The 23,897-nt window shown below is 38.5% G+C and overlaps 1 protein-coding gene across 1 annotated transcript in view; it reads right to left on the bottom strand.

Annotated features, from left to right (window-relative positions):
* Nucleotides 1–1,617: 1,617 nt before the first annotated feature.
* Nucleotides 1,618–23,897, bottom strand: part of DSCAM (DS cell adhesion molecule) — a 435,055-nt gene continuing 412,775 nt past the window's right edge. The window contains exons 31-33 of the mRNA XM_065741676.1: nucleotides 22,071–22,268; nucleotides 18,342–18,644; nucleotides 1,618–2,568 (exon numbers count right to left, since the gene is read on the bottom strand). Coding sequence (XP_065597748.1) covers nucleotides 2,228–2,568; nucleotides 18,342–18,644; nucleotides 22,071–22,268 — 842 coding nt within the window. The 3' untranslated portion in view covers nucleotides 1,618–2,227. The remainder of the gene's footprint in view (nucleotides 2,569–18,341; nucleotides 18,645–22,070; nucleotides 22,269–23,897) is intronic.

Below are 23,897 nucleotides of genomic sequence, written 5' to 3'. Positions count from 1 at the left end.
AATTCTGAACAGTATGGAGAAAACCAGCTTCTGTACGTGACTGCAGTAGTGATGCTCCAGCCAGCTTAAGCTGAATATGCTGGAAATACTGTTGTGGGAGTTAAAAAGAATTGGATCAACTAAAAATCAGATCTCCAATGAAAAAAAAATTGCTTTTTGTGGAATTTTATACTGGATATAGAGAAATTTCTCTCTGTATGCCTAGATTTGCTTCTTATTAAGAAATCTTTTCTCTGTGGAAAAAACAAATAAGCAAAGCTAATAAATAAGTTAATCTTTTTTCAACGCAAGCATTTTTTTTTTTCATAAAATCTGTAAATACTTTGTGTTGATCCTTACATTTTTTACATTATTCTTTACAGAAACAAAAGTTGGTGGTTTTGTTGTTGTTTTTGTTGCTCATTTTTCTTATATATTTAATGTGTTTTATGAACATACTGGTAAAATAGACTAGATGGGAACTGCTTACTTCTTTGAGTGAGATGTCAGCTCTTGGTGGTAGTCTGCAAGAAGTACATACCTCAAGGACATCTTCATTTGGCTTCTTCTGTAGAACTTTCCAGAAATGTAGTGCTTAAGCTTGACAGAGCTAAGGATGAAAGTGCAACTTGATTCATTTCAAGACACTTAAGAACTTTGCTAAGTTAGTGCCATTATAGCAACATAATTGCAATAATAATAGCAATGAAACAATTATACCTAACTGCATTTTTCTATTTTAAAACAACCTGAAAGGAGCATGGTGCAGAAATGTTTGAATTAGTGGTGCCCACACTGTCAGCAGCCAGGGAAATTGCATGAGTTTCTCAGCATGCTCAAGCTAAATGAGTTTTATTGCTTTCAAATCCTGGCTAATATTTCTAACCACCACTGAACAGCGTGAGCATGAAGGATCACTAATTAGGGATGCCCTACACCATGTTTTCTTGATCCAGACACAAAAAAGTAGCCAGAACACACACAACAAGGCACTTAGCAAGACAGCTCCGACACTGTGTTAAAATGAGTATTCAATCATTTATACGTACTTCGTATAAAACAAGCAGAATTACTTCTCATGTAATCAAAAGACAGAATAAAGTAATATGAGCTGACAGCTCCCCTGTAAGAAGATTTTCTTTCTCTAAAGAAAGGCATATTGGTCTTCAAACTGGAATAACATTGTCCTCCCTTTTCTCCTATTATGGGAAAAGCTGCTGGTTTTTTTTGCCAATCCTTACGTAAGCAACTCACTTCTGCGCGCATGACTCTCAAATGGACTAAAGAACCAACCCTGGGGAGTAAGTCAAATAACAGCAACACATTTCTTCTCATCCAAAATACAGCAAAACCCAACAAAAGCCTCCTGGCTTCAGATGAAGGGAGCGCAGTGCCTAGGTAAGTTTGATGGGGAAGAAGTTGCACTTGCACTATCCTGGCTCTCTGCCCTCAGGTAGCAAAAAAGCTATAGGAGAGTGAAGCCAATCATTTGTTTTCTGAAAGGCATTACTCCACTTGCCTTTTTTGACTGAAGTACAAGAATACATATTTCAGAAGACAGTCCCGAAATGCTTAGGGAAAGCCAACACTTAGGAAAAACCAAGTATAGCAAAAGGCGATGGAAGCAGACATCACAAATAAAGGCAGAAGACCCTTTTATTTCGCATAGACAAAATGCAAAGAGTGTCTCATTAAATTAATATTAAAAAAAACCAAACCAGTCCCCTCACTCCACAGACATCACTCATCCTAATTAACAACAAAATAAAAAGAACAATCAAGGACCCATTTTCTAATTAAAAAAAAAAAGTGCAAAACATGACGAAAGACTTTTTGTTTTCCGAAATCAATGTTCCTGCTGAATTCACAAATAGGGTGATTTTTTTTTAGTGATTTTTTTCCCTTTTTAATCTTGTCTGATGGAACTTCCAGTTAAAATGTTTTAGTTAAGTCTCCATGCACTTCGTAGAAAATCAGTAAAAACACAAATGCTTGTGAAGATCAGAAAACTGGACTCTTTTACCCAAAAATTCAGATGCCCAGTCAGATGAAGGTCACACTCAGACAGAAAAAAAGCAAGAGAGTCTTTGCACTGTCTGTCGCTCATATTAATTTTTTTTTTTGTCAAATATTTTGGCAATCTTCTTCTTTAATTATAAATATTGGAATTCAATAAAAAAAAGGTAGCTTTCATTGGATTTTTTTCATTGTAAATATTTACAGCCACTGTCCAGCCATGCTCTTTTTGTTATACCAGGGTGTACGATTTTGCGTAGGGGTTGTTTCCTTTCAAGTGGCCCCGTGAGTCCAGCAGGGATTCTTGGGAGCTGCTCATTTTGGCAGCCTGTCCTAGCTCAGCTCCTTCTCGCTGAGGTAACGTTGCCACAGCACCAGGTTGCCATGACTGAGCTTCTCTTGTGGAGGACGCCTCCATGGGGATTGGCTCCAGGACAGTGGGGCGCTTCAAGGTTCGGCTTTTCTGCGGCTCCAAGCAGGCCTGCCCCAAACCCAGGTCTCTGCTTGCGCCCTGCACACCGCGGTTCAATAAAAAGTCCATCCGAAGGTACGGCGGTAAGTGCACAAGATCACCTGGGGAAAAAAGAAAGGAAAAACACATCCTTACTTATAGCCCATGCACTGGCTGGGGACTCAGGTGGGTGGGTTCAGTCAACCCAGCTGAGAAACTGTAAATTACCCAGCTGCAGCATTTACAATTGAAATTTGTCAGGTGTGATTACGGCGTGTTCTTACGCAGTCAATGGTAATGGATCAACAAGCTACTTGGGCTGTTCCCTCAGAATTTTTTGTTCATATTTCTTATCTTGAAATAACGATTGTAGTGAGAAGCGCAAGGTATTTTATGTGCACTCAAGGCATGAAGAAGATAAACTGAAAAAAACGTTTTTTCTCAAGATCCTAAAACAAAAGGTCTTGGTCTTTATTTGTCAAAACCTGAACAATGTGGATGGCTGGGAGATTTCTGTGCCTTATTTTCCATTTTGAAAGGAAATCTCCAAAATTAGGATCGATGACTTCCAATCTGGAGAATGACGAAATCATTTAAAATCGATGCAAGAAAGTTGAGGTTACAGATTTAGAGATATTTCTGAATAAAGGCACTCTTGTCCTAATATAACAATATTTTCCTGTCATACATTTTTTTTTTAAACACACTATGTTTTTCTACCATTAACAGCCCAATGGCCAGCGATATGCTGCTGCTCTGTGGCAACAAAATGCACAGCATCATGGCTCTTGTATTACTCCTCTTCCTTACTTTTCTCCATGGCCAAGTAAAGTCTTGACAATATTCACGTGGATATACCTGTGTGGGCATGAAGTAAATGCAAGAAATAGCCTTTTCGGATCCCCTTAGTTATTATTTCCCTTTATTCATGACCATTTCTATTTGAGTCTGATGATGGCTCAGTCCAGAGGATCTGCAAGCTGCTGAGTTTCAATAGGTGCCTTGCACCTGCTATCTGGAATTAAGCAGGCAGAAGCATTACATTCCATTTATCTGTACATCTACGTGACCTGCTACAGAAATGAGATTGACTTATTTATTCTAGCTCTGCCTGTTAGATATTCATGAAATTGCTTCAAGGAAATGAGGGGCAATCAGGTATATAATGATATTCGCTTCTAAAAATATTTGATGGTGTAACCTCATATATTTATATAAAAAAGCACCGTTATGGGCACAGTTGAGAAAAGCATTTTCACTTCTTTACAGACCTCTGCAGGTTTTTATCTTCCTTCTTATGGCTGTTATCAATACCATATTATCCAGAGATGGGATCCAGCCTCAGTGTTTCAAGTAGAAGACTCTTCGTCCTACCACTTCTATGTCTACGTGAGCTATTTATGGCCATAGAAATTAAGGCTGACCTGTGCCAGTGGCATAAACAGTAGACCAGGGAAGAACTTATTTGTAATAAAACAAGCTATAAAAATTTCATTTTTCCTAACCAAGCTAAAAGCTGCTCAGTGCTCTAAAATAAAACAAGTCCTTCACAGCAATTCATACCTGAAAGACTAACAGTGTCTGTTCAACTCACGATTCCAGGTCACAGACCAAGAATTGCTGAGAAGTTACATTTGGGCAGAACCACTCTATATTCCTATAGAAATTCCCCGGGCACTGTCTGACACCATATGCTTTGTTCTAGTTGCACCTCCCCCACAGAAGCACAGGGTGCATCTGTGGAGGCATACATTGTTTAACCCCTACAAACAAGATGTGTATATCTCAAGGTTAGGCTGACAACAGCAACGTTTACGTAAGGTTGGAGAGAGAGGGGGAGGCTTGTACACATCATCACACATATCAGCACTTGAAAAATGGACTGTGGCAGACTTAATTGGTTTACTCATTTGCCTTATTTTCTTATAGTACCTCCCACACCAAATACATCAGGCATATGAGAGCCAGTTCAGCTGAGGCAGCAGTGTGCCTGACGTGGAGGTGAAGTAAGTTACGATGTGGACAGCCACTTCTGTAGCTTAACACAACATTATTTCTTGAAAGCAACGGGTAGGCACAGCCTATAAATGGGATGAGTGTTGAACCTCACAGAGATGAAGGCCAGTTTTCAAGCTGCTGTCTAGACATTTCTCAACTGAAGTCAAGAGCCTTGGGCTATGTAAAAAAGACCATTTTACTTTCCCCTCTGTAAATCTACACAAAAAGACAGTCAATAATCTGTTGTGTAAACAATATGCAGTTGCTTTACTGTGAATTTTTTAAATGACTTGGGGCAAAGTTTCAAGAGGACTGTAGTAATGAGAAACTAGAGAGTGGAGCTGTATTTATGGAGCTAGAAACGCAATCTCCAACACTGCTTAAAAAGTGCACTAATTATCTGATATGATGTACACATTTTATATCATAAGAAGTGCTGGTGCTCTTCACAATCTGCAAGAAACATCTCTCCCTTCAACTTCCTATAAAATAAATCTTTAAAAACCACTAGAAAAAAAAAATTGAGAATGTAAATTCTTTTCCTAGGATTGAAAGAGTATCACAGTATGAAACCAGTCTTTGATTTACAAGATCTAGCATATTTCTGACTTAAAAATATTGTTTTTGAACTACAATCACATTTTGGCATTTCTACATCAGTTCTGACAGGATTTTAAAGATTAAAAGACTCTTCACATATGGACTTACTTGGAAAGATTTTTGGTTCTTGTCCTTCTGTAGACATTTTTGGTGTCTTACTAACCAGCTGAATGAGAAATTTTTTCAGGCAACACATTATGGAGCTTCAGGATGGTTCACTGCCTTTGATGCTCTAATTACCTCTTCTCAGCAGTGTGTGTGCCTTATTAGTAATGAAAGCAAACCTTTCAAGTGCGTGAGCACTACAAATGAGCGTGCTTAATAATTCATGCATTTTGGCTTAATTAGTACTAAAGTCATAGATTTATGATACATTTTTTTAAAAAGGGAAGTTTGCTATATTTAGAAACTCAGTTTGTACACAAATAATAAGCATCCAATCAAATCCAAATACGTCAACTTAAGCCAAAGCTACCTCCACGTGTTTTGTTTGTTTGTTTGTTTTGTTATCCCTTTAATTAATTATTTAGTACAGTATACTTAAGAAAGTATTGCTTTCAATAAATGAAATAAAGAAAAAAAATTTTAGAATAGAATTTTAGAAAAAAAAATTTTAGAAATAAATGTCAAAAAACAACTCCCATATATAGCAGAAAAAAACAGAATTTACCACACAAGGAGTAGTTTCTCAGATAATGGAGCACTGAGAAAAAACAATGTACTTTTATTTCAATACAACTAAGCTGATACAAAAAGTCTGGAAAGAAAACCACAATATATATTTTTATCCTCTTCTAAAGGTCAGCATCAGGTACGGAAAGGTTTGGGTTGAATTTCACATGAAAACAAAAATAGCACTGCTTATATTTTCTGTGATTTTATTCAAGATAACTGTCTTGTGTGCATAACTAAACCACACTGTGAAGTATCTCTTTCTCACTGAGGATTTACCTCATTCTTTCAAATGCCAGAGAGCTTGCATGTATTTTTGCTTTCATCTGCTACAGAAAAATCTAAAGAACTATGCTATATTGGAGACAGAGATCATTATGGACTGTTTAAAAAAATATCCTTACCAAACTATCATGTGATAGTTATATGCATTCGCTCATGAATCATAACTTCTACTAAAGCAAGCCACATTTTCTTCACAATACTGCAACACAAATCCCTTCAGTGCTGATGACTGATGAGCTTCAAGATTTGACTGCCATGTGAAAGAAACTGCACGTTACTTTCAAGATTATTTTAGGAAAGTTTATAATGTAGGACTGGTAACTGTGGCAGGATATTTTAGTCTGCAAAGGTAAGAATGAGACTAGGTGAACGGGGCACGCACATGACTCTTATTTGAAGAAGGGAATGGGTACAAAAGCTCTTACAGATCTTACAGGATCAGAGGTCATGCCAGAACTGAACTTACACAGCTGTCAGCAGGAGCAAAACACCTTGCTAATGCAGTTACTTTGCTTTGGGAGGCTTCTTGCCATTATGCAGTGCTGTAGAAGCGTGCAAAGTGCTGTAGTACTGGGCATTGCTTACCTTGCCCTGTGTCAGTAAGGGAAGAGCCAATGGGATATTGTGTTATCGTGTGCAAAGAAGCAAAGGAGACAGAGCTGCTGACAGCTTGCTCTAAGTTCGGGTTTATACTGATTAAAAAGTTGAGGGAGCTTCCCAGTTCTCCAGCACAGCAAATAAATCAGTGAAGCCTTTACTGATGCTCACATGCTGGCTGCTGATGTTCACAGGCTGTTTTTCAAGAAAAGATTGCCCTTAGGAAAAGTGCATACTGTAAATGAGGAGAGATTGGAAAGTTTTCTAGACCAGAGTAAGAGGCTCGATGAAAAGAAATAGCACAAACGATGTTTTGAGTCTGACTTCAAAACCTGGCCCACCATTAAAGCCAGCAAGTGGAGCCTCCTTAGACAGCTGCACTTTGAGCTGCAGCCGCCATCAGGCCTCCCCTCAGCGCCTCTGCTCTGCACTGAGCACACCGAGGGGCCTCAGCTGCTCCTCACACCCCTTGCCCTCAGACCCTGCTCCATCTTTGCAGTCCTCCTCTGGACGCCCTCTAACAGCTTTATAACCTTTTTGTACTGTGGCACCCAAACCTGCACACACTACTCAGGGTATGGAACCACCTTCCAATGCTCTTTAATTAATAATCATTTTATTGGGAAAGTAACAGCAAAATGAAACAAACAAGCTAAAAAATGTCAGAAAGATGCTTTAAACTATAGAGCTCCACTCTCTGGAGCCTGCATTGATCAGTATTGGAAACAGGTGACATTCACCCACCCTACTGCCTGCTCAAACGAAAGGCCACCTCAGCTCCTCCTCAGTGCACAGGAGTGCACCATTGGCAAGTTCAGGAGATCCCACAGTAACTCTGCAGCCTAAAGTGTTCCAGAGTAAAAGGCCGAAATTCCCAGCACTCCCTTAAATCACAGCTTTAGTGAAGTCAGGTAGGAGAAGGGAAATGAAGGAAGGAGGAGGCAGGCACAGCTGGTTAGTGGAGAAGCTGCTATCAGAGCAGGCGCACACACCCTTAACTTGTTTTGTCTTCAATCCCTGCTCAGCTGCACAAGAAAATGATGGAATATTTGGGTCCAGCTTTTATACTGACTGAATGCATAATGACTTGTCCTTGTTGGACAAGGCCAGAAAAGTGTCTTGATGCATTTTAGTTGCTAACCTGCAGCCTGCTGGGTTCCTTTGTCCACACAGGCAAACAGGACAACTCTGCACTCCATGCATTTGAGAGTCATCCCGCGTTGTGCTCCTCACAGTATTTTGGCAGACGAAATAAAATCATGTTTGTAATCACACAGGACACAGGCACAGTTCTTCAGAAAAACACTAAGCATCCCATTTCTAGATTGAGAAATCAGAATTCCCTATCACATCTTTGAGGTTGTATTTTACATATGGCAAGTTTCACTTTTCTTCCTCCAGAAAAACAGCATTCCAAATGTTGTTGACTACAGTAATTGGAGTTACCTCCTAAGAAACATCAGAGTATCAATAAAACTGCAGCTCAGGAGCCAAATTTTCTGCCAGTATAAATCAGAGTAGCAATATTGATTTCAGCAAGTCTGTAAATTGATTTATATTTACTGGAGATTAGGTTTAAGTGACTGAAAATGAGAATTCCACCTAACGTGGATCATTTTTTTATGGATGATTCATTTTGTTCTTTAGATTTAAGCCTTCTACTTCCAAGAAAAAGTCCTAAATCAATGTGTCTTAGAGCAGAAGTATGGCTGCTACAGTTAAACTGAGATCATACATCTATAATATGGCAGCATAACACACTGTGCATCTGTCTAGCGGGGTGACAGGAGATCAGATTATGATATTGTTGCCTTGTCTTGCAGTGTCTAATGGAACGGAAACTGAAGCACTACGTTTTTTGCTTGGTACTCACATAAGCAAAACTTTGGTCTTACATACTGCACTTTTAAAAAACCCATCAGTAGGTTTTGTACCTTTCAGAAATAACTTCAGTGTTTATGGCAAACTGTGTTATTGTCAAGGGCTTCCCTACTGCTGCGCTGGGGATGTAACAGGAAGAACTGATTAACTCCAGGGGCCAGACTGATTTAGACCTATGGAGTACTCCTGTGGATGTTCAGTCTCAGAAGGCCAGTGCTCCTACAGAAATGGGTCCTTTCTTTTTCAACTTAATGCAACATCTGTACTTTGAAAAAAAATTGTAAAATGGACCTTACCATATGTATCAATACATACTCCAAAGCAGAAAGTTAGACAAATTGTCAATAAATAATGAAACGGTGATAGAAAAGCACATCTCGCTGCTCCCATCTTTGCCTTGTCACGCAAGCTGCTTCATGCATTTTTAAGGATGTTCTGAGCCAACGCTCTCCTGCCTGCTGGCTGAGCTCAGAGAGCTGTGCTGCAGCCTGTGCTCAGGTGCCTGGAGTTAGCAACACTGCAGTTTCAAGACTAGTTTGCTGACCCTGGGTGCAGTGAATGGAAACCATTTAATTATGCATCGCTTCAGCTGAGGGTTAAATCAATTGTGGCTCCGTGGAAAGGGGCTTTCATCACAGATTTATTCCTGGGATATCTTGGGAGTGCAGATTCACCCACCACAGAGGATGGTGGGTTGAGAAATTTGAACCATGCTTACAGTTCACTGGAGCCAGTGGGAGCCACTCTGTTGACCTCAACGTGCTTTGCACTGCGCCCATCAGTTCTCAGCTAAACCTGACTTTGCTGAGGTGACGGGCAGGTATAAGGCTTCACTAACAGTTATGGGGGGTTCAGGCCGCAGCAAGGAAACCAGTGTTAGCCCTGCCCTGCTGCTCTTTTGAAGACTGTCCACGCATCTACTAATGGATGGATTGCTGTAGCTTTGTCTACTTGGGTCCATCAGTGTGAATCACCAGAAGTGTTGCTGACAAGGCACATCAATGCATTTTGTTTTAAATTTATCCACTGGGATAAGAAGCCCAGCTCACACTTTTAAGTTAAGGTTGCTGGCACAAAAAGGTGGACAATACTGAAATATGCCCATGTGTATGTATATCTATGCTTTAAAGACAAACGTGAAATAAGCTTTTACATTGATGACCAAGATTATCCCTGCAGTTTGATTAAGAATATATCATCAAAATACGTATTACTCTAGTTACATCAGTTCTCTAATTACTTCAAATAAATAATGCAAGCACATTCTTTGTTACAAGTAACACTTGATTTACATTGTCATAAGCCATAATTTCTTTTAAATCTAAAACTACAATAACATTCTGTGGCACAGGTGAAGTCATTTAAGCAGTAACAGCTGTAAATGACTGTGAAGACCTTAAAGTATGGCTGGAGCAGCACTTGTCTGTATGGGAACAATTGCTCCTTGGGCTGACTGAGGCACACACTGCCTATCTTAACACTATCAAGTTTCATCACTTTGACATTCTCAAAACTAAAATGGTATGAGCAAGCCACATCCAGTTATAGTGGGTTTTATTTGTGCATGTGTTTTTTTCCTGTGTTTTTTTTTTTAATAAAGTGAGGTTTGAGATGCAAACTCTTAAAATTGCTTTAAAAATCTATTATTTTAATTGAAGAGGACACAGCATCTGTTGTTCAATTTTGTAAATTTCCTGTTAGCCCTAGAAATTTAATGTTGCAGTTATGACTGTAAGAACACTCAAGTATGAAAATATAATGACAAATGTAATCCTTGCTTTAGGCATAATGTTCTTCACTAGCTGGAGTTGAATCCAATGCCTCCAAATGTACAGAAAACGAGTAGCCTACTTTGTTACTTGCAGCTGAGGACAGAAAAAGATGACAAAGAAAATAACCAGCTTTAAAAGAACTAAATAGAAATAATAATAAAATAAAGATTCATTTTTAATAAGAAAGATCTTGTCGCTAATAAAAAGATGGCAATCTGGAAAAGGGCTTTCTCTCAGTAAGCTGCTTTCAACTGAGAAGAAAGCAGAAAAAAAGAGTCCAACTAGTAGTATCACAAACTAGCACAGTTTGGGATACTATATTTTTCTACAGGCATTGTTAATTTTCAAATTAAAATAACGAATCTATTGCAAAGTAGTAGGAAAAGAGAACTGTACAGTCAGACACTCCTAGTAAGTTTCCTGAGGACCCAATACCAGTTGTTTCTTTCCTTTAAGAATAAAAAGAAATCTTCCTAACAAGAGTATCACTGATTCATAGATGAGCGTTGAAAAAATAAGCCGAATTACTTCTATTGTCACTGGATTGAGTTTAGCTTTCAGACATCTTGTGTGCTACCTAAAATGGAATTTTTACATTAGAATTGCACAGAAACTTGGTAACTGAACAGCTGCCCTATTTAAAGTCATGATTCACACCAGTACAGTTTTCCTTTTTGATCTCACAGCACTTTAACTTTTTATCTGATCCTGTTTAGGTTTCTTTTTTATTGTACTAGCAAGGTTAAAAAACTTGTAGTGCAAACCTTCATCTGCAAATCCATGGGAAGAATAATGCAGTGCAGTGATTTCTAGTATGTATTCATGTCAAATTAAATGTAGAATTAAATAGGTTTCATCTCCACAGAACATTCAGCTTTTCACAGCAGAAGGAGAAAAAGCTCCTGATGTTCTGCAAAAAATAAAAGCTGAGAGAGGATAAAAGCAATTCAGTTTCATCCTCAAAGTGCCATTTCAATAAGGAGCAAACAGCACAGTCTGTCTTCTTTTTGTGACACATTCCTAGTTTTCCTACAGGAAATAAAAAGGTGTTCCAGTTACAAAATAATCTAGTAAGATGATAACATTAATTGCTCATCTAGGGGAGTAATTTTAGAACATATCACATATGTGTTAGTAAGCATACATAAAAGTTAACATGTAAGTTAAAATCTCATTCAGCCCTACAGGCTTGGGGCAGAGTGGCTAGAAAACTTCACAGAGAAAAAGGATCTGGAGGCATTGATCGATACTCGGCTGAATATGAGCCCGCAGTGTGCTCAGGTGGCCAAGAAGGCCAATGGCATCCTGGCTTGTACGAAAAATAGTGCAGCCAGAGGAGCAGGGAGGTGATCACCCCTCTGTACTCAGCTCTGGTGAGACACATTTTGAGTGCTGTGTTGAGTTTTGGGCCCCTCACTTCAAGAAAGACATTGAGGCCCTTGATTGCACTTCATGTGTTCAGTGAAGTGCAATGAAGCTGCGTGGGGTCCAGAGCACAGGTCTTACAGAGACGAGCTGAGGGAACTGGAATTGTTTGGTTTGGAGAGAGGAGGCTTAGGGGAGACCTCATTGCTCTCTACAACCACCTGAAAGGAGGCTATGGAAAGGTGTGGGTTGGCCACTTTTCCCAGGTAACAGCAATAAGACAAGAGGCAATTTTCTCAAGTTGTGCCAGCAGAGGTTCAGGTTGGATGTTAGGAAACAATTCTTCTCTGAAAGAGTGGTTAGGCAATAGAACAGCCTGTCCAGGGAGGTGGTGGAGTCACCATCCCTGGAGGCTTTTAAGGAAAAAGTAGTTACAGTACTGTGAGACATGGTTAGTGAGCAATATTGGTGGTAGGCTGATTGTTGGACTAGATGATTTTAGAGATTTTTTCTATCCCTAATTTTCTATGATTCTATTTTCTACAATTATAAATGTAAGCATGGAATTAATTTTCTCACTTAACAACATCTCTGCCTATCTTGCTGCTTTGCCACTTGACTATTTTGATTTGTCTTCTTACGTCAGTTCCTCAGAACTGGACCTTAGTCTCTCACTGTAGAGCCATACTGATAATTTCTTCATTCTATATACAAACTATATATGGTGTGTGCATATGCATATATACAAATATATATATATTCTATTGCATTTGCAACCGGAAAGTGTAAGGGTGGAACTAAAAAAGAAGACAACTCACATGCTATAATTTTCCTATATTCCTGCACAAAAATGTCAAATGTATATTCCCTCATATCTTCAAGAAATTCAGTTTGGGATCTGTAAACTACGGAACTGTACGGTGATATTTCCAGTCAATCCAGAACAACATAACATGCATGGTGAAAGAAGGCAAAAGGTAAGCTGGAGGCCTGAAGTCAGGAGTTCCAACCGTTACTGAATCCCCAGTGGCCAAATTTGTATTGGATTGTTACTGCTGTGGCTTATAGAGTGCTGTCAGCAACTTTTCAATAGAGAGCAAGTCTCTAAATAGATTCTCTGTGTTATGCTTGTCTTCATCATGTGGAAGAGGGAGACTAATCCTTCACCCTTCAACTCATAGATCAGTGGAAAAGAGTTCACATCTTCTTATCTTGGATTACAAAGCTTCTATTGGAAATACACTGTGCTTTCTTTCTATTGTTGCATACTTCATATTTTTCTTCCTGCTCTAAGCAGCTTATTTTAGCTGTAGCGATTGAGTACTAGAAAAGAAGATTTGTGTCTTGACCATAAAGTTTACCTTGCTCTCATTTGTTTAAAACTGCATTTATACAATGTGGATGAAGTCCAGCCTCTATTTAAGAGATGCCTTTAAACAATTAATCAATAAAGTATTTTTATTCTGAAGCTTAAGGATTCTCTCTAAGCTAATGTGTTGCCATTAAACTGCAGCATTAGCCAAAGCAGCAAGAAATTTGATAATTGGGCCAAAAACATTAATTAAGGTATCTAAAATAATCTTAAATACTGAAAGAACTTCACTGTTCGTGTCTTTTCTAGTAAATGTGCAGCAGGCTTAGGGCTATACTCACGCTGCTAGATTAAGATGCTCAACTGAAGAAATGCAGACTGCAAGAAGAAAATGCTTCCCTTCGAGTGAGGACTTCGCAAATTTGTGTTCCTGCTCTGTGCAGTTCTAGGGACCCAGGAAAGCACTCAGCTTCCCCATGGAGTAGTAGTTTTCTTGCCATCTCATGTCTGTGGAATCAGTTTTAATTTTTTTTTTCTGTTTGCCTATCTGCACCTGCATTTTTTCCACACCCCCATGGAGTCTTTCTCAACTGAATCTCTTCAGCCATTTGTAGAGGAAGGTTTGAGAGTTTACTCTTGGTGTCCTTTAAATGGATTTTAAAATCTCCTGGTCTACCCAGTGAATAAAATCTCTTCTCTAAATGCACAACTGAGATGTTGTTTGGTTCATAAATAAATAGGATGTCCAATCAGGAGGGAAGAGAGATTGTCTAAATGAGCTTCTGTTTATTTTGTGACAATAGGTAGACAACTTTCGTCAAGAGACTTGATAAAATTTCCTAAATATTTCCTGTTCAAGCACTGGTCAGCAATTGTTCCTTCTAAGAATGAATTCCATTACCAGAGGACGTAAACAAGTGATCTGTCCACAGAGATATATATGCAGAACTGGGAAAACAGAGAAATAGGTTTATAGGTTCATAGGTACATTAGGTTGGAAAGGACCTACAAGGTCATCTAGTCCAACCATCCTCCTATCACCATCCCTACCCACTGAACTACTAAATCAAATCCCTCAGCACCCCATCTAAACGCTTCTTGAACAGCACTAGGGATGGTGCCTCAACCACCTCCCTAGGCAGGCCATTCCAGTGCCTGACCACTCTTTCAGAGAAAATTTTTTCCTCTAATCTAATCTAAATCTTCCCCGGTGCAACTTGTGGCCATTCCCTCTCGTCCTGTCATTATTTATCAGGGAGAAGAGGCCCACCCCCTCCTCACCACAACTTCAGGAAGTGGTAGAGTGCAATAAGGTCTCCTCTGAGCCTCCTTTTCTCCAGACTAAACAATCCCAGCTCCCTCAGCCGCTCCTCATAAGACTTGTGCTCCAGACCCCTCACCAGTTTTGTTGCCCTTCTCTGAACACGCTCCAGGGCCTCAATGTCCTTCTTGTAGTGAGGGGCCCAAAACTGAACACAGTACTCGAGGTGCGGCCGTACCAGAGCTGAGTACAGGGGGATGATCACCTCCCTGCTCCTGCTGACTACACTATTTCTAATACAGGCCAGGATGCTGTTGGCCTTCTTGGCCACCTGGGCACACTGCCGGCTCATGTTGAGCCGAGCATCAACCAACACCCCCAGGTCCTTTTCCTCTCTACATTCTTCAAGCCATTCTGCCCCAAGCCTATAGCATTGCATGGGGTTATTGTGGCCAAAGTGCAGGACCCGGCACTTGGCCTTATTGAACCTCATCCCATTGACCTCAGCACAGCTGTTCAGCCTATCCAGATCCCTCTGAAGGGCCTCCCTACCCTCAGGCAGTTTGACACATCCTCCCAACTTGGTGTCATCTGCAAACTTACTGAGGGTACACTCAATCCCCTCATCTAGGTCATCAGTGAAGATATTAAACAAGACGGGCCCCAATACCGACCCTTGGGGACACCAATTTGAAATATCAAAAGGTTGTCCAGTTAGTAGAAGTCCAGTAATTTAATAGTAAAAGGAGGAGAAAAAAAAAGGCTTCTTGTCTGAGGCTATTACCAAAACTTAAAGTTATAAAAGAAATCTACTTTTAATAAACTCTACTACTGCCATGTTTATTGCAGTTAATAATAACTTCTGATAACTCAATTTGTGGTTAATATTTCTGGAACAGAAAGGAAAAGCAATATTAGAAAACTTTTTCAACCTCTACAATTACCTTCCACCTTTTTACATTGCAGGCTTTGGCACAGTAGGAGGTAGGAACAGTGTATATTTCTTTCTAATTTCTGTCCCACCCAGTTTCTGAATGTAATATTTGAATGACAACTTTGGAGGACGAAGGACTGACTCATTTGTCAACCTCCTAGGTAAACTTAGGAGAAGAGTTGTTGAAACCTCTGAATATTAATATGACAATGTGCCTCAATCTTTATCTAGAAGGATCTAATATAGCATATTGTTGAGATCATTGCAAAGAGTGCCAATTTCTTGAGGACCAACTAAACACTAGGAAGCATGTCTTTACTGTTCAGGTAATAGAGCACTGGTACAAGCTGCCCAGAGGTTGTGGAATCTTCTCCTTGGAGACTTTCAGAAGCCACCTGGATGTGGTTCTAGGCAAGTGGCTTGGACAAGATGACCTCCAGAGATCCCTTCCAAATTCAATCATTTCTTGATTTTGTGGTGCAATAAGTTCTGCTGATAAACAGGGACATGGACTACAGCACAATATGTTTGGCTGTCTGCATTTTAGAAGAATAACCATGCCAAATATTCATATATTTCTGAAGTCCTGGTACATGTCTTCGATTCAGTATAACAAAATCATTTCCATTCTTGCCAGTTACCATAACATCAGGCAAAATCATTTTTCTTTATAAAAGTATGATTACATTTTCAAGGCATAATCATGGTATTTTTAGCTCCCATGTCTGAGCTGACTTCATGAAACAAATTCTTGTTTCTGTAAATTAAATGTCAGGAAAGAGGAGCAGAAATACAGAAGTCAGAAGCAGTTCAGACTGCTAACCTTAGTGTGTATCTGCAGTACCTGCCAACTGGAAGGCAAAGGGTCCACCAGAAGACTTAAAGTGAGCTATAACATGAGACAGACAAATATTACGCATTACTAATTGCAGAAATAGAGTAATGTGTAATGTGTAGAAGTTCTGAAAAGACAGTTGTAATTCATAATTATAGTTCCAAAAATCATCAATTATTATGCTCAACTAGACATTTGATGAGCCATCAAATCTAATTCAAGGTGAAGGAGTGAGCAAAGACAAATATTTTGATTCAATTTCTAAATGAAAACCATTTGCAAACATACAGGTTTCTTTGTTTAATTATAATTGAATTATTAAGAACTTATGCAGAATTTCTGAAACAATGAGTGCAAGAATAAAGGTGCTTCATAAGTTCTTCCTGACTAGTTTTGAACACTAAACATATTGGTCTGTATTAATACTAAAAATTCTCTTAACTACATGTTTTGTTTTAAGTTCTTCATAAAGTATCCCTCAATAGCTTCTATTTATGGGCCAATATTTAAGTAGTTCCACTGGAACATTCAATTTATTTTCAAGATGTTGCAACTAATTATTCAGTTTTTCATATTCACAACATATTTTCTTACTGCAAAGTAAAGCATAAAACCAAACAGAAAAAACAGATATGATTCAAACCATTTCAACTGAGTTTAATACGATTGCTGTACGTCCGTAGTTCATTGGAGGGCCTATGATTATGTTTCAACCCCAGAAGCTTTTAGCTCAAGTCCAGGAACTGAATTTTAGTTCTGTACCCTTAAGAACATTTGAAGAACATTTACGCTTAAGAACAGCTTCTTTATGTGAATATACTAGAATGTTTCCAAATGCTAAACTATGTGAATAATGTATATGGAACATGAAAAGAAGAAAGTAAATAATTTGTTAAATAATTATAAAAATGTTTGCTGACTAACTTGAAGGGAAGAATTGCAGTTTTGTGAATGTAGATGCTTCCCTTCAGCAAAGCAAGTACAAATATTTATCTTTTTTTAACAGAGAGAAATGAAAATTATTTCTATCATCTTTATCTATTTTTACAGCTCCCAGTTCTGCTCTGTGACTATGGAGAAATCAGCCATTTCTCTCACTGTATTATTTCCTACTTATTTTCCTTCTTAACTATCTGTATGATACAGTAATTTCCTGACTTGTCTATTATAACTTCCTACCTTCTGCTTAGTTTTATTCTTCCCATGTTCTACTTTTAGCCTTCTCTTTCAAAATCCTTAATGCTCTTTTTCCAACATCAGGTCCTGCTTTTGAATGACCTTCCTGGTGCCACTGGTTGTCTTCCTTTCCTCTGTTGCCAGAACAACTACTTTCAATTAAAGTGTATATTAAGCAAAAGGTCACAATCCACTCACTAATCCTTTTCACATGTATCAGCACTACTGCTGACTTTCTGTGTATATAAGTAGCTCCACCCCCAGTGGCAAATAAATATGCAATAATAAATAAAATAAAATAAAATAAAATAAAATAAAATAAAATACAAAATGTTTTCTGTCAGTGCATAAAAATAATTGTGGTTTTACCCATTGTAGCTCTTCTTCTCAAGGTCACATAATGTATTCTCTAACAAAGGCTTACACACTTTCTGAGTTTTAATAACATACTTGATCTCAGAGTATCACAAAAAATCTACCTGTGCTATTGTGCACTAGATTATCACTAGAAGTAGCTTTCTTTTTGAACTGGAAACATGATTGAGCCCAGTACATAGATGTCTCTAAGGTACCCTCAGTCAGTAAGAAGCTGGAGTGCAGTTTAAATTTGTCTGAAGGTAGAAGATTCCATATCCCTTGAGCTATTGCATCATTTTTGTTTGTTTGTTTTTATTTTTCCCCATTTTCATAATCCTAATTTGATATTTGGAAATGTCAAAGAGAGCATAAAAGCTCAATAGCATTACCAAAAGGATATTACGTCCTCGACAAGCTGCAAGGAAGGAGAGATAGTGCATATTCTACAATCTGTCTTCATGAAGTGTTGTGATTGCAGATTTTGCTCTCACAGAGAAATTATTGCTGTAAGACATATTTTATTAGTGTCTGGCTTGAGTTGGAGATGGGCATATGGTATTTCTTTGCCTAGAAGGGTTTATTTGCCCGATAGCTGCAGCTGTAGGGGAGTGAATTTAATGTCCTAGATTGTGCCTTTCTTTTCCTAAATTTCTAAGCTTCTTTTACTCCATATGAGAGAATATATTTACTCAAACATTAAAACTGGGATAAAAAGAAATTATCTCTAAATACTTACAGGATATATTGTGAGCCTTCTTTCTTTCTTGTGATATACCTGTCCTGTTAACCCCCCTAGGCATGGAATGAAATGCACACCTCAAGGACTGAAACATTACCACTAACATCTCACCTGGCCGATGTGCCTTTGGAACTGCCATGTTCATCACTCGCCCTCCATCCTGAGGTTTGGGAGGGGATGCGGTAAACCTGCAAATCCCCGACTCTGACGGCGTGCTTGAGGTCAGACTGTCTGTGTAGTCATTAGTCCCTGCCGTGAGCTGCTCCGATGATGTGTCTGATATGAAGCATTCTGTAATGGTGAACTTGGCATGTCTCAGCTGCTCTTCCATTTTTGCATGCTCATATGCTCTTGCTAGCTCTTCATATGTTGAGGAGGCACTTTCTGTGGAGACCATGCTGCTTCTTGCTCGATCTAAACACCAGAAACATGAATAATGAGAGAAAGAAAACATCTGCACAATCCTTTTCCAAATAAAAGAGAAGAACACGACAGTGTTTCTTAATAAGATGCAGAACCTTTGATTTGATCAAGGTGATCTGAGTTAGTCCACTTCACTGTAAGTGTCAGCACAATTTTTTGTCAGCAGCTTGATAACTACAGATAATCTAAAGTGAAGTCTTATTCTGCTAGCAGCATTATGTGGTTTAGTACCAACTTGGTAGTTTCGAAGAAATAACCTTTAATGCACAGAAAGGTTTTTTTATATACACAAAAATAATTTCTCTAAAAGTTAAATGCCTTAAAAATGTTGGAAACTCACAGAACAGATTTAGCAAAAACAGGAGCACTCTCTTAACATTATCCTTTTAATGAATCTGAGATACTTCTGAGGGGTGACATCTGAGTGAGAAAAGAAAGTCTTTTTACATCTGTTTCATGACTATAATTTTTTTTAAAAACCCCTGAGGAAAAAGGTCAGTATAAAGACAGTGACTCTGATGTCCAGTTTAGATGCCAGGTGAAATACTAACTCTTTTCATACAGAAAAAATGGTCATAAGAAAGGAATATTTTACAGCAGCTATCAACCTGCAGTGATTCATGTACTTTTTTCAGTGCTGCTGAAGTTAATGGGGACTTCACATTTGACACACGGGCTATTGTGACCTAGAGGCTGTTCTTTTTGCTGATAATTTCTAAGAACATCAACTTAAGCAAACACTGTCACTGAAGATGTGAATGGCTATGATATATTAAGAAGCATTCTGGAAACATAGCACTGGTTTCTGCTTAGTTAAGGAGTCAAATCACTGGTCCATTGCAGCTGTCATACTTCTATTTCCACAGGCTACAAGAGAACTTCCAAAAACTTTTTGGGCAGAGGTCATGCTTTCTTACAAGATCTGTACAGTTCCAGACATTATTGGTGATGTTCAATAAACAGGCTTAATGTAATAGCTAATTCATAGAAATGAGAATCCTATTGCAGCTAGAGGCAACTGTGTTGTTATTGCAGATCTTCATCTTTTTATTTATGCTAGAGTCCTTGCACCAGTTCTCACTGCACAAAAGGAACAGTGCTGCTACTTGCAAACAGGACCATGCATTACTTAAAATGACAAGTGTTTCAACAATATGCTGTAGCTTGCTTAAGATTTTGAGCCGTCCAGAAGTTCAGCAAAGCCTCTCTTTTTTAATGCACTTCCCACTCCCATGCCCAGAAACATCATTCTGTTTTTCACATTTGATTTGTCAATCAGACCAAAACAATGTCTTTTCAAATTTCTCAACTGGAAACTCCTGGAAGGCTGCTAGTTTCCAGTGATCTGAAGCAGTGTCTGTAAAGAGGATGCTCATGTTTACATGCAGCACTCCCAGTTTCATCCATGAAGTTTAGGACTCACAGACTCTCATATTCCATACTCTGGGGCAGCTATTCTTGGATCACCTGCTTGAACATTTACTTTATATCTACTTTAGATTTGATGAAAATTCATCCAAGCCCAGGGTGAACATGAACTTTAGTTTCACCAGAAAATTTCTAACGGCCTCTAATTAGAACATCTGAAATCAGTTACAGATATGAATTGCTACAAGACATTTCTACTAAGCTTAAAAACTACTACTTTGTAAAGCTGGAATCATTTTGACGTGAAATGCTAAACTCTGCCAAATATCAATGACATCAACTGGATTCAGAAATATGAACACAGTATTGGAAAAGTGATCAAAGACGTACATTAGTTCAATTGATTATTGAAAGCATAAGTTGGCTACGTATATTATGTGGTTTACTTGGGTTTACTTGGAAATTTTAAACAACTAAAGTACTCATGTTACCCTCATTCTGTTCTTTCCCCAGAGAGAAGAGGCATATTACAGCTACATTTTGCCACAAGGAATCCTTTCTTGAACATGATCTAGAGCTCAAGATCAATTACATAAATCACCATGTATTCAAGGACAGACAAGGAGTAGGAGAGTAGCGATACTAAAACATAGGCTATGAAGCCTGTTTACAAAATTGCATGTAGTTTGTCGACTAAACTAGACAGCAAACTGAATTCCCTGCCCTTGGCCACATTCACTGGAAAATAACCTTGGGAGACAAAAGGCGCGCACCCCGAAATGTGGAATGTCTAAAGTGTTACTGAGATAACACCTGCTTTTTATATTATTATTATTTATATTATCATTATATATCACTATTAGAACGAGTCCTTAAAGACTCATGATCCTGAAGAAATCAATTAGAAGTTAGCTGGCTGGAGATATCTGTTGAGTAGCATTACTCTATGAAGACAACATACTGGTCTGCAAGTTTAAGAGAATGAATTCTGAAGGGATGAGAATTTCAACCTACTAGACGGAAGAAAAATCAGATACCTGTTCTCATAGAACAAATAAAATTAGTAATATTGGTTTTTATTGTGAAAGGCCAGTTTGCATCTACTGCTCTCTCTCTCTAACACACAGTTCTCTTACACGACCCACATTTTTCCTCCCAAATCAGGAGAGGAGATAAACAGTTCCTTCTGAGGAGGCCAGAATATGCCTAGATTGATTCATTTCTGTCAGGTCTTCATTTGAAAAAATATTTTGCCTTTTCTTCAAATGAAAACTTTATTAAATTTGCTTCCTAACTATTATTCTCCATGATCATTTATTCATTTATTTGCCCTGTAATTTATGTCACTGGTTCAGAGTAGGGCAGAAAGAGAAAGCTTTATTTTTTTCCGTTACAATTCCATTTATAATGTCAATACATCAAGAAGAAATGAAGACAGGCAGAATGTGTATTCAGTTTCTCCCCACTTCATCTAGAGGAACAAAGACTACGTTGTTTCTCAGGAAACGCAGTGCTAGATGCTACAATATTTAGTGTTATGTAAGGATTTTGGTTTGGACTCAAATTGCAGATGTTCCCCTCTCCTTGTATTTTCAGCTTACACTACCCTTCAAGCATATCACATGGCTGGGGAAAAATAACAAAAACAAAACAAAACAAAAAACAAACATAAAAAGAATGCACCTTGGTGTAGCTCAAGTTTTAAAACATCCTGACCTCTGACCAAGTTGTATTCTTGGTTGCTAATACTGTCCCTTCCTGGTCAATGCCATTTAATGGAGCAAATTCTACTTTTTCCTTCAGATACAGGAAATACAGAGCTTTAGCTACAAGGAAAATTACTACCAACACTTTCAAAGAACTCCAGGCTGCATGAGGCATGAGAAACTAAGACAACAGTATTTGTTTCCACTAGAACTACATGCATTTGTGGCAACTGTTACCAACAGCCTACTGAAAAAAACACCCTAGCAAGCAATAAAAAATAGCACCTATGCACCCAAAGAAATACATAATAGACCAAGAACGTTATGGCAGATAGCTCCATACCTGTGTCCTGTGAGGGGCTGACACTATAGCTATCGCTTTCCTTGTCCACAGATCCTGCTGGCCTGGGGGTGGGCAGCCTCCAGTCTGTGGTGAGGGTATGAGCTGATATGGTGGGGTGAGGTCTGTTGAGGGTCCACTGACTAGCATAGCGGTTGCGGGCTGTGGGTCCGGTTTTGGCACTCCTCCTTGTGGTAGGATCTGTGATAGATAACAGAAAAGGTCCTTGCTATTAGCTCTTGAATAGACAAGGAAACAATCCCTCTCAGAAAGGACTGGCCACTCATGTTGGTTTTTAAAGGATATGTAACATTTCTTGTAGAAAATAAATTAATTCATTAACCCAATCAATTTGAAAAATTGCTCATCACCAAGGAGCTGGTGCTTTATTTATACATTTATTTATTTTAAAACTCTCTTTCTAATGAAAGCATACATTTTAAAAAAGGAGAAACCTACCAGACTCTGATTGACATGATCATTACTGTAACACAAGTAGTTCTCAGTCACCAAAACCACTAAGAAGTGGAAAAGCACACGGCAAATAGATCTGGTCAGGGCTTTCACACCACATCTCAAGTGAATTCTCAGGTAAATTAGCACAGATGTGTCCTCAGAAGCCTCCTGCACCAGGCAACTGCTCTGTTGGTAACAATATGTGCTCATAAATGTGGTGGTATAGTTTCCTCTTCCAGTCATTTCACTAATACTTTTATTATTACGGTACTGGTCAGCTACAGATCCCAGATATTTTTTTTTGCAAGCAGCCAGGACTTAAGACATAGCCTATGTTACAGCCCTCCAAGTAATGACAGGCTTATAAAGATTTGACTGCTTAAAAAAAAAAAAAAGTAGAATGTATTACTTTAAGAAAAATCTAGTTATGTAAGCTCAGGAATATATATATATGTATATATATATTACTGCCCAAGATAAAATATAGAGTCACTATATAACAGAGTGAAAATGAATTATCTACCAAAATCGACCTCTATGACTTTGTTAACAAACAATTCTTCTGCAAAAGTGAGGCTCGTACCTAAGAAAGCAAGTAGAATAGAAAAACTGTTATTAGGCAAAAAGAAAGTGATTAAATCAGCTCTGAAAAAAATTCTCTTCACAGCTTTCAAAATGATATTACTAACAATAGACAGAAAGGGTATTAGAAATGAAAAATTCAAATCTATGCAAATGTTCTTTGACATTCAAATAGTGGAGTTGTCAGTCTTTAAGGTAACAGACTTCAGCAGAAGCAATTTAAAAAAAATAAAACCAATAATTCCCAGATAATGACTCTGAGCATTTCTTCTGCCTAAGGATTCCCAGTAAGAATTTCTAAAGAAGAAACAGACCACTTATGGTGTGTTCTGTCTCACATTTCACATCTTCCCTCCAACAGCAGTGGAAAAATATGAACTTAGCACCACTGATAATTGATCCTGCTCGTTCTGCAGCACATAACAATTTCACATGGATAGCATCCAAAAGCACACTTGGCACAACATGCCCAGTGTAGGCTGTCAGAATGAAACATCAGTAGTAGTAGCTGTGGAAAGTCGGCATGTGGCTGCTGTGTGGCCAGCATCGAGCAGATGTACCTACTCTGAAGGAAGTCATAAAGGGCAGGACAGTGATGATGGGAAAGCACAGGGTATAATCATGGGTCTGCTTAGTTTGGGGCAGAGAAGGCACCGTGGGGAGGGTTCTCATCAGTATCTTATCAGAGAAATAGAGAAAAAAAAAATCAGGTTCTTTCCAGTAGTGTTCCATGTCAAGACAATAGTCAATGAGAACAAATTAGAGCAAAAGAGTCTGACCATTAGGAAGCAC

The sequence above is a fragment of the Cyrtonyx montezumae genome, unplaced genomic scaffold (assembly GCF_038088225.1).
Source record: "Cyrtonyx montezumae isolate F1298 unplaced genomic scaffold, pur_monq_1.0 scaffold_3, whole genome shotgun sequence".
In the NCBI taxonomy this organism is placed as follows: domain Eukaryota; kingdom Metazoa; phylum Chordata; class Aves; order Galliformes; family Odontophoridae; genus Cyrtonyx; species Cyrtonyx montezumae.
Note: the sequence above shows the minus strand (reverse complement) of the source record. Positions and strands in the feature narration are given on the sequence as shown.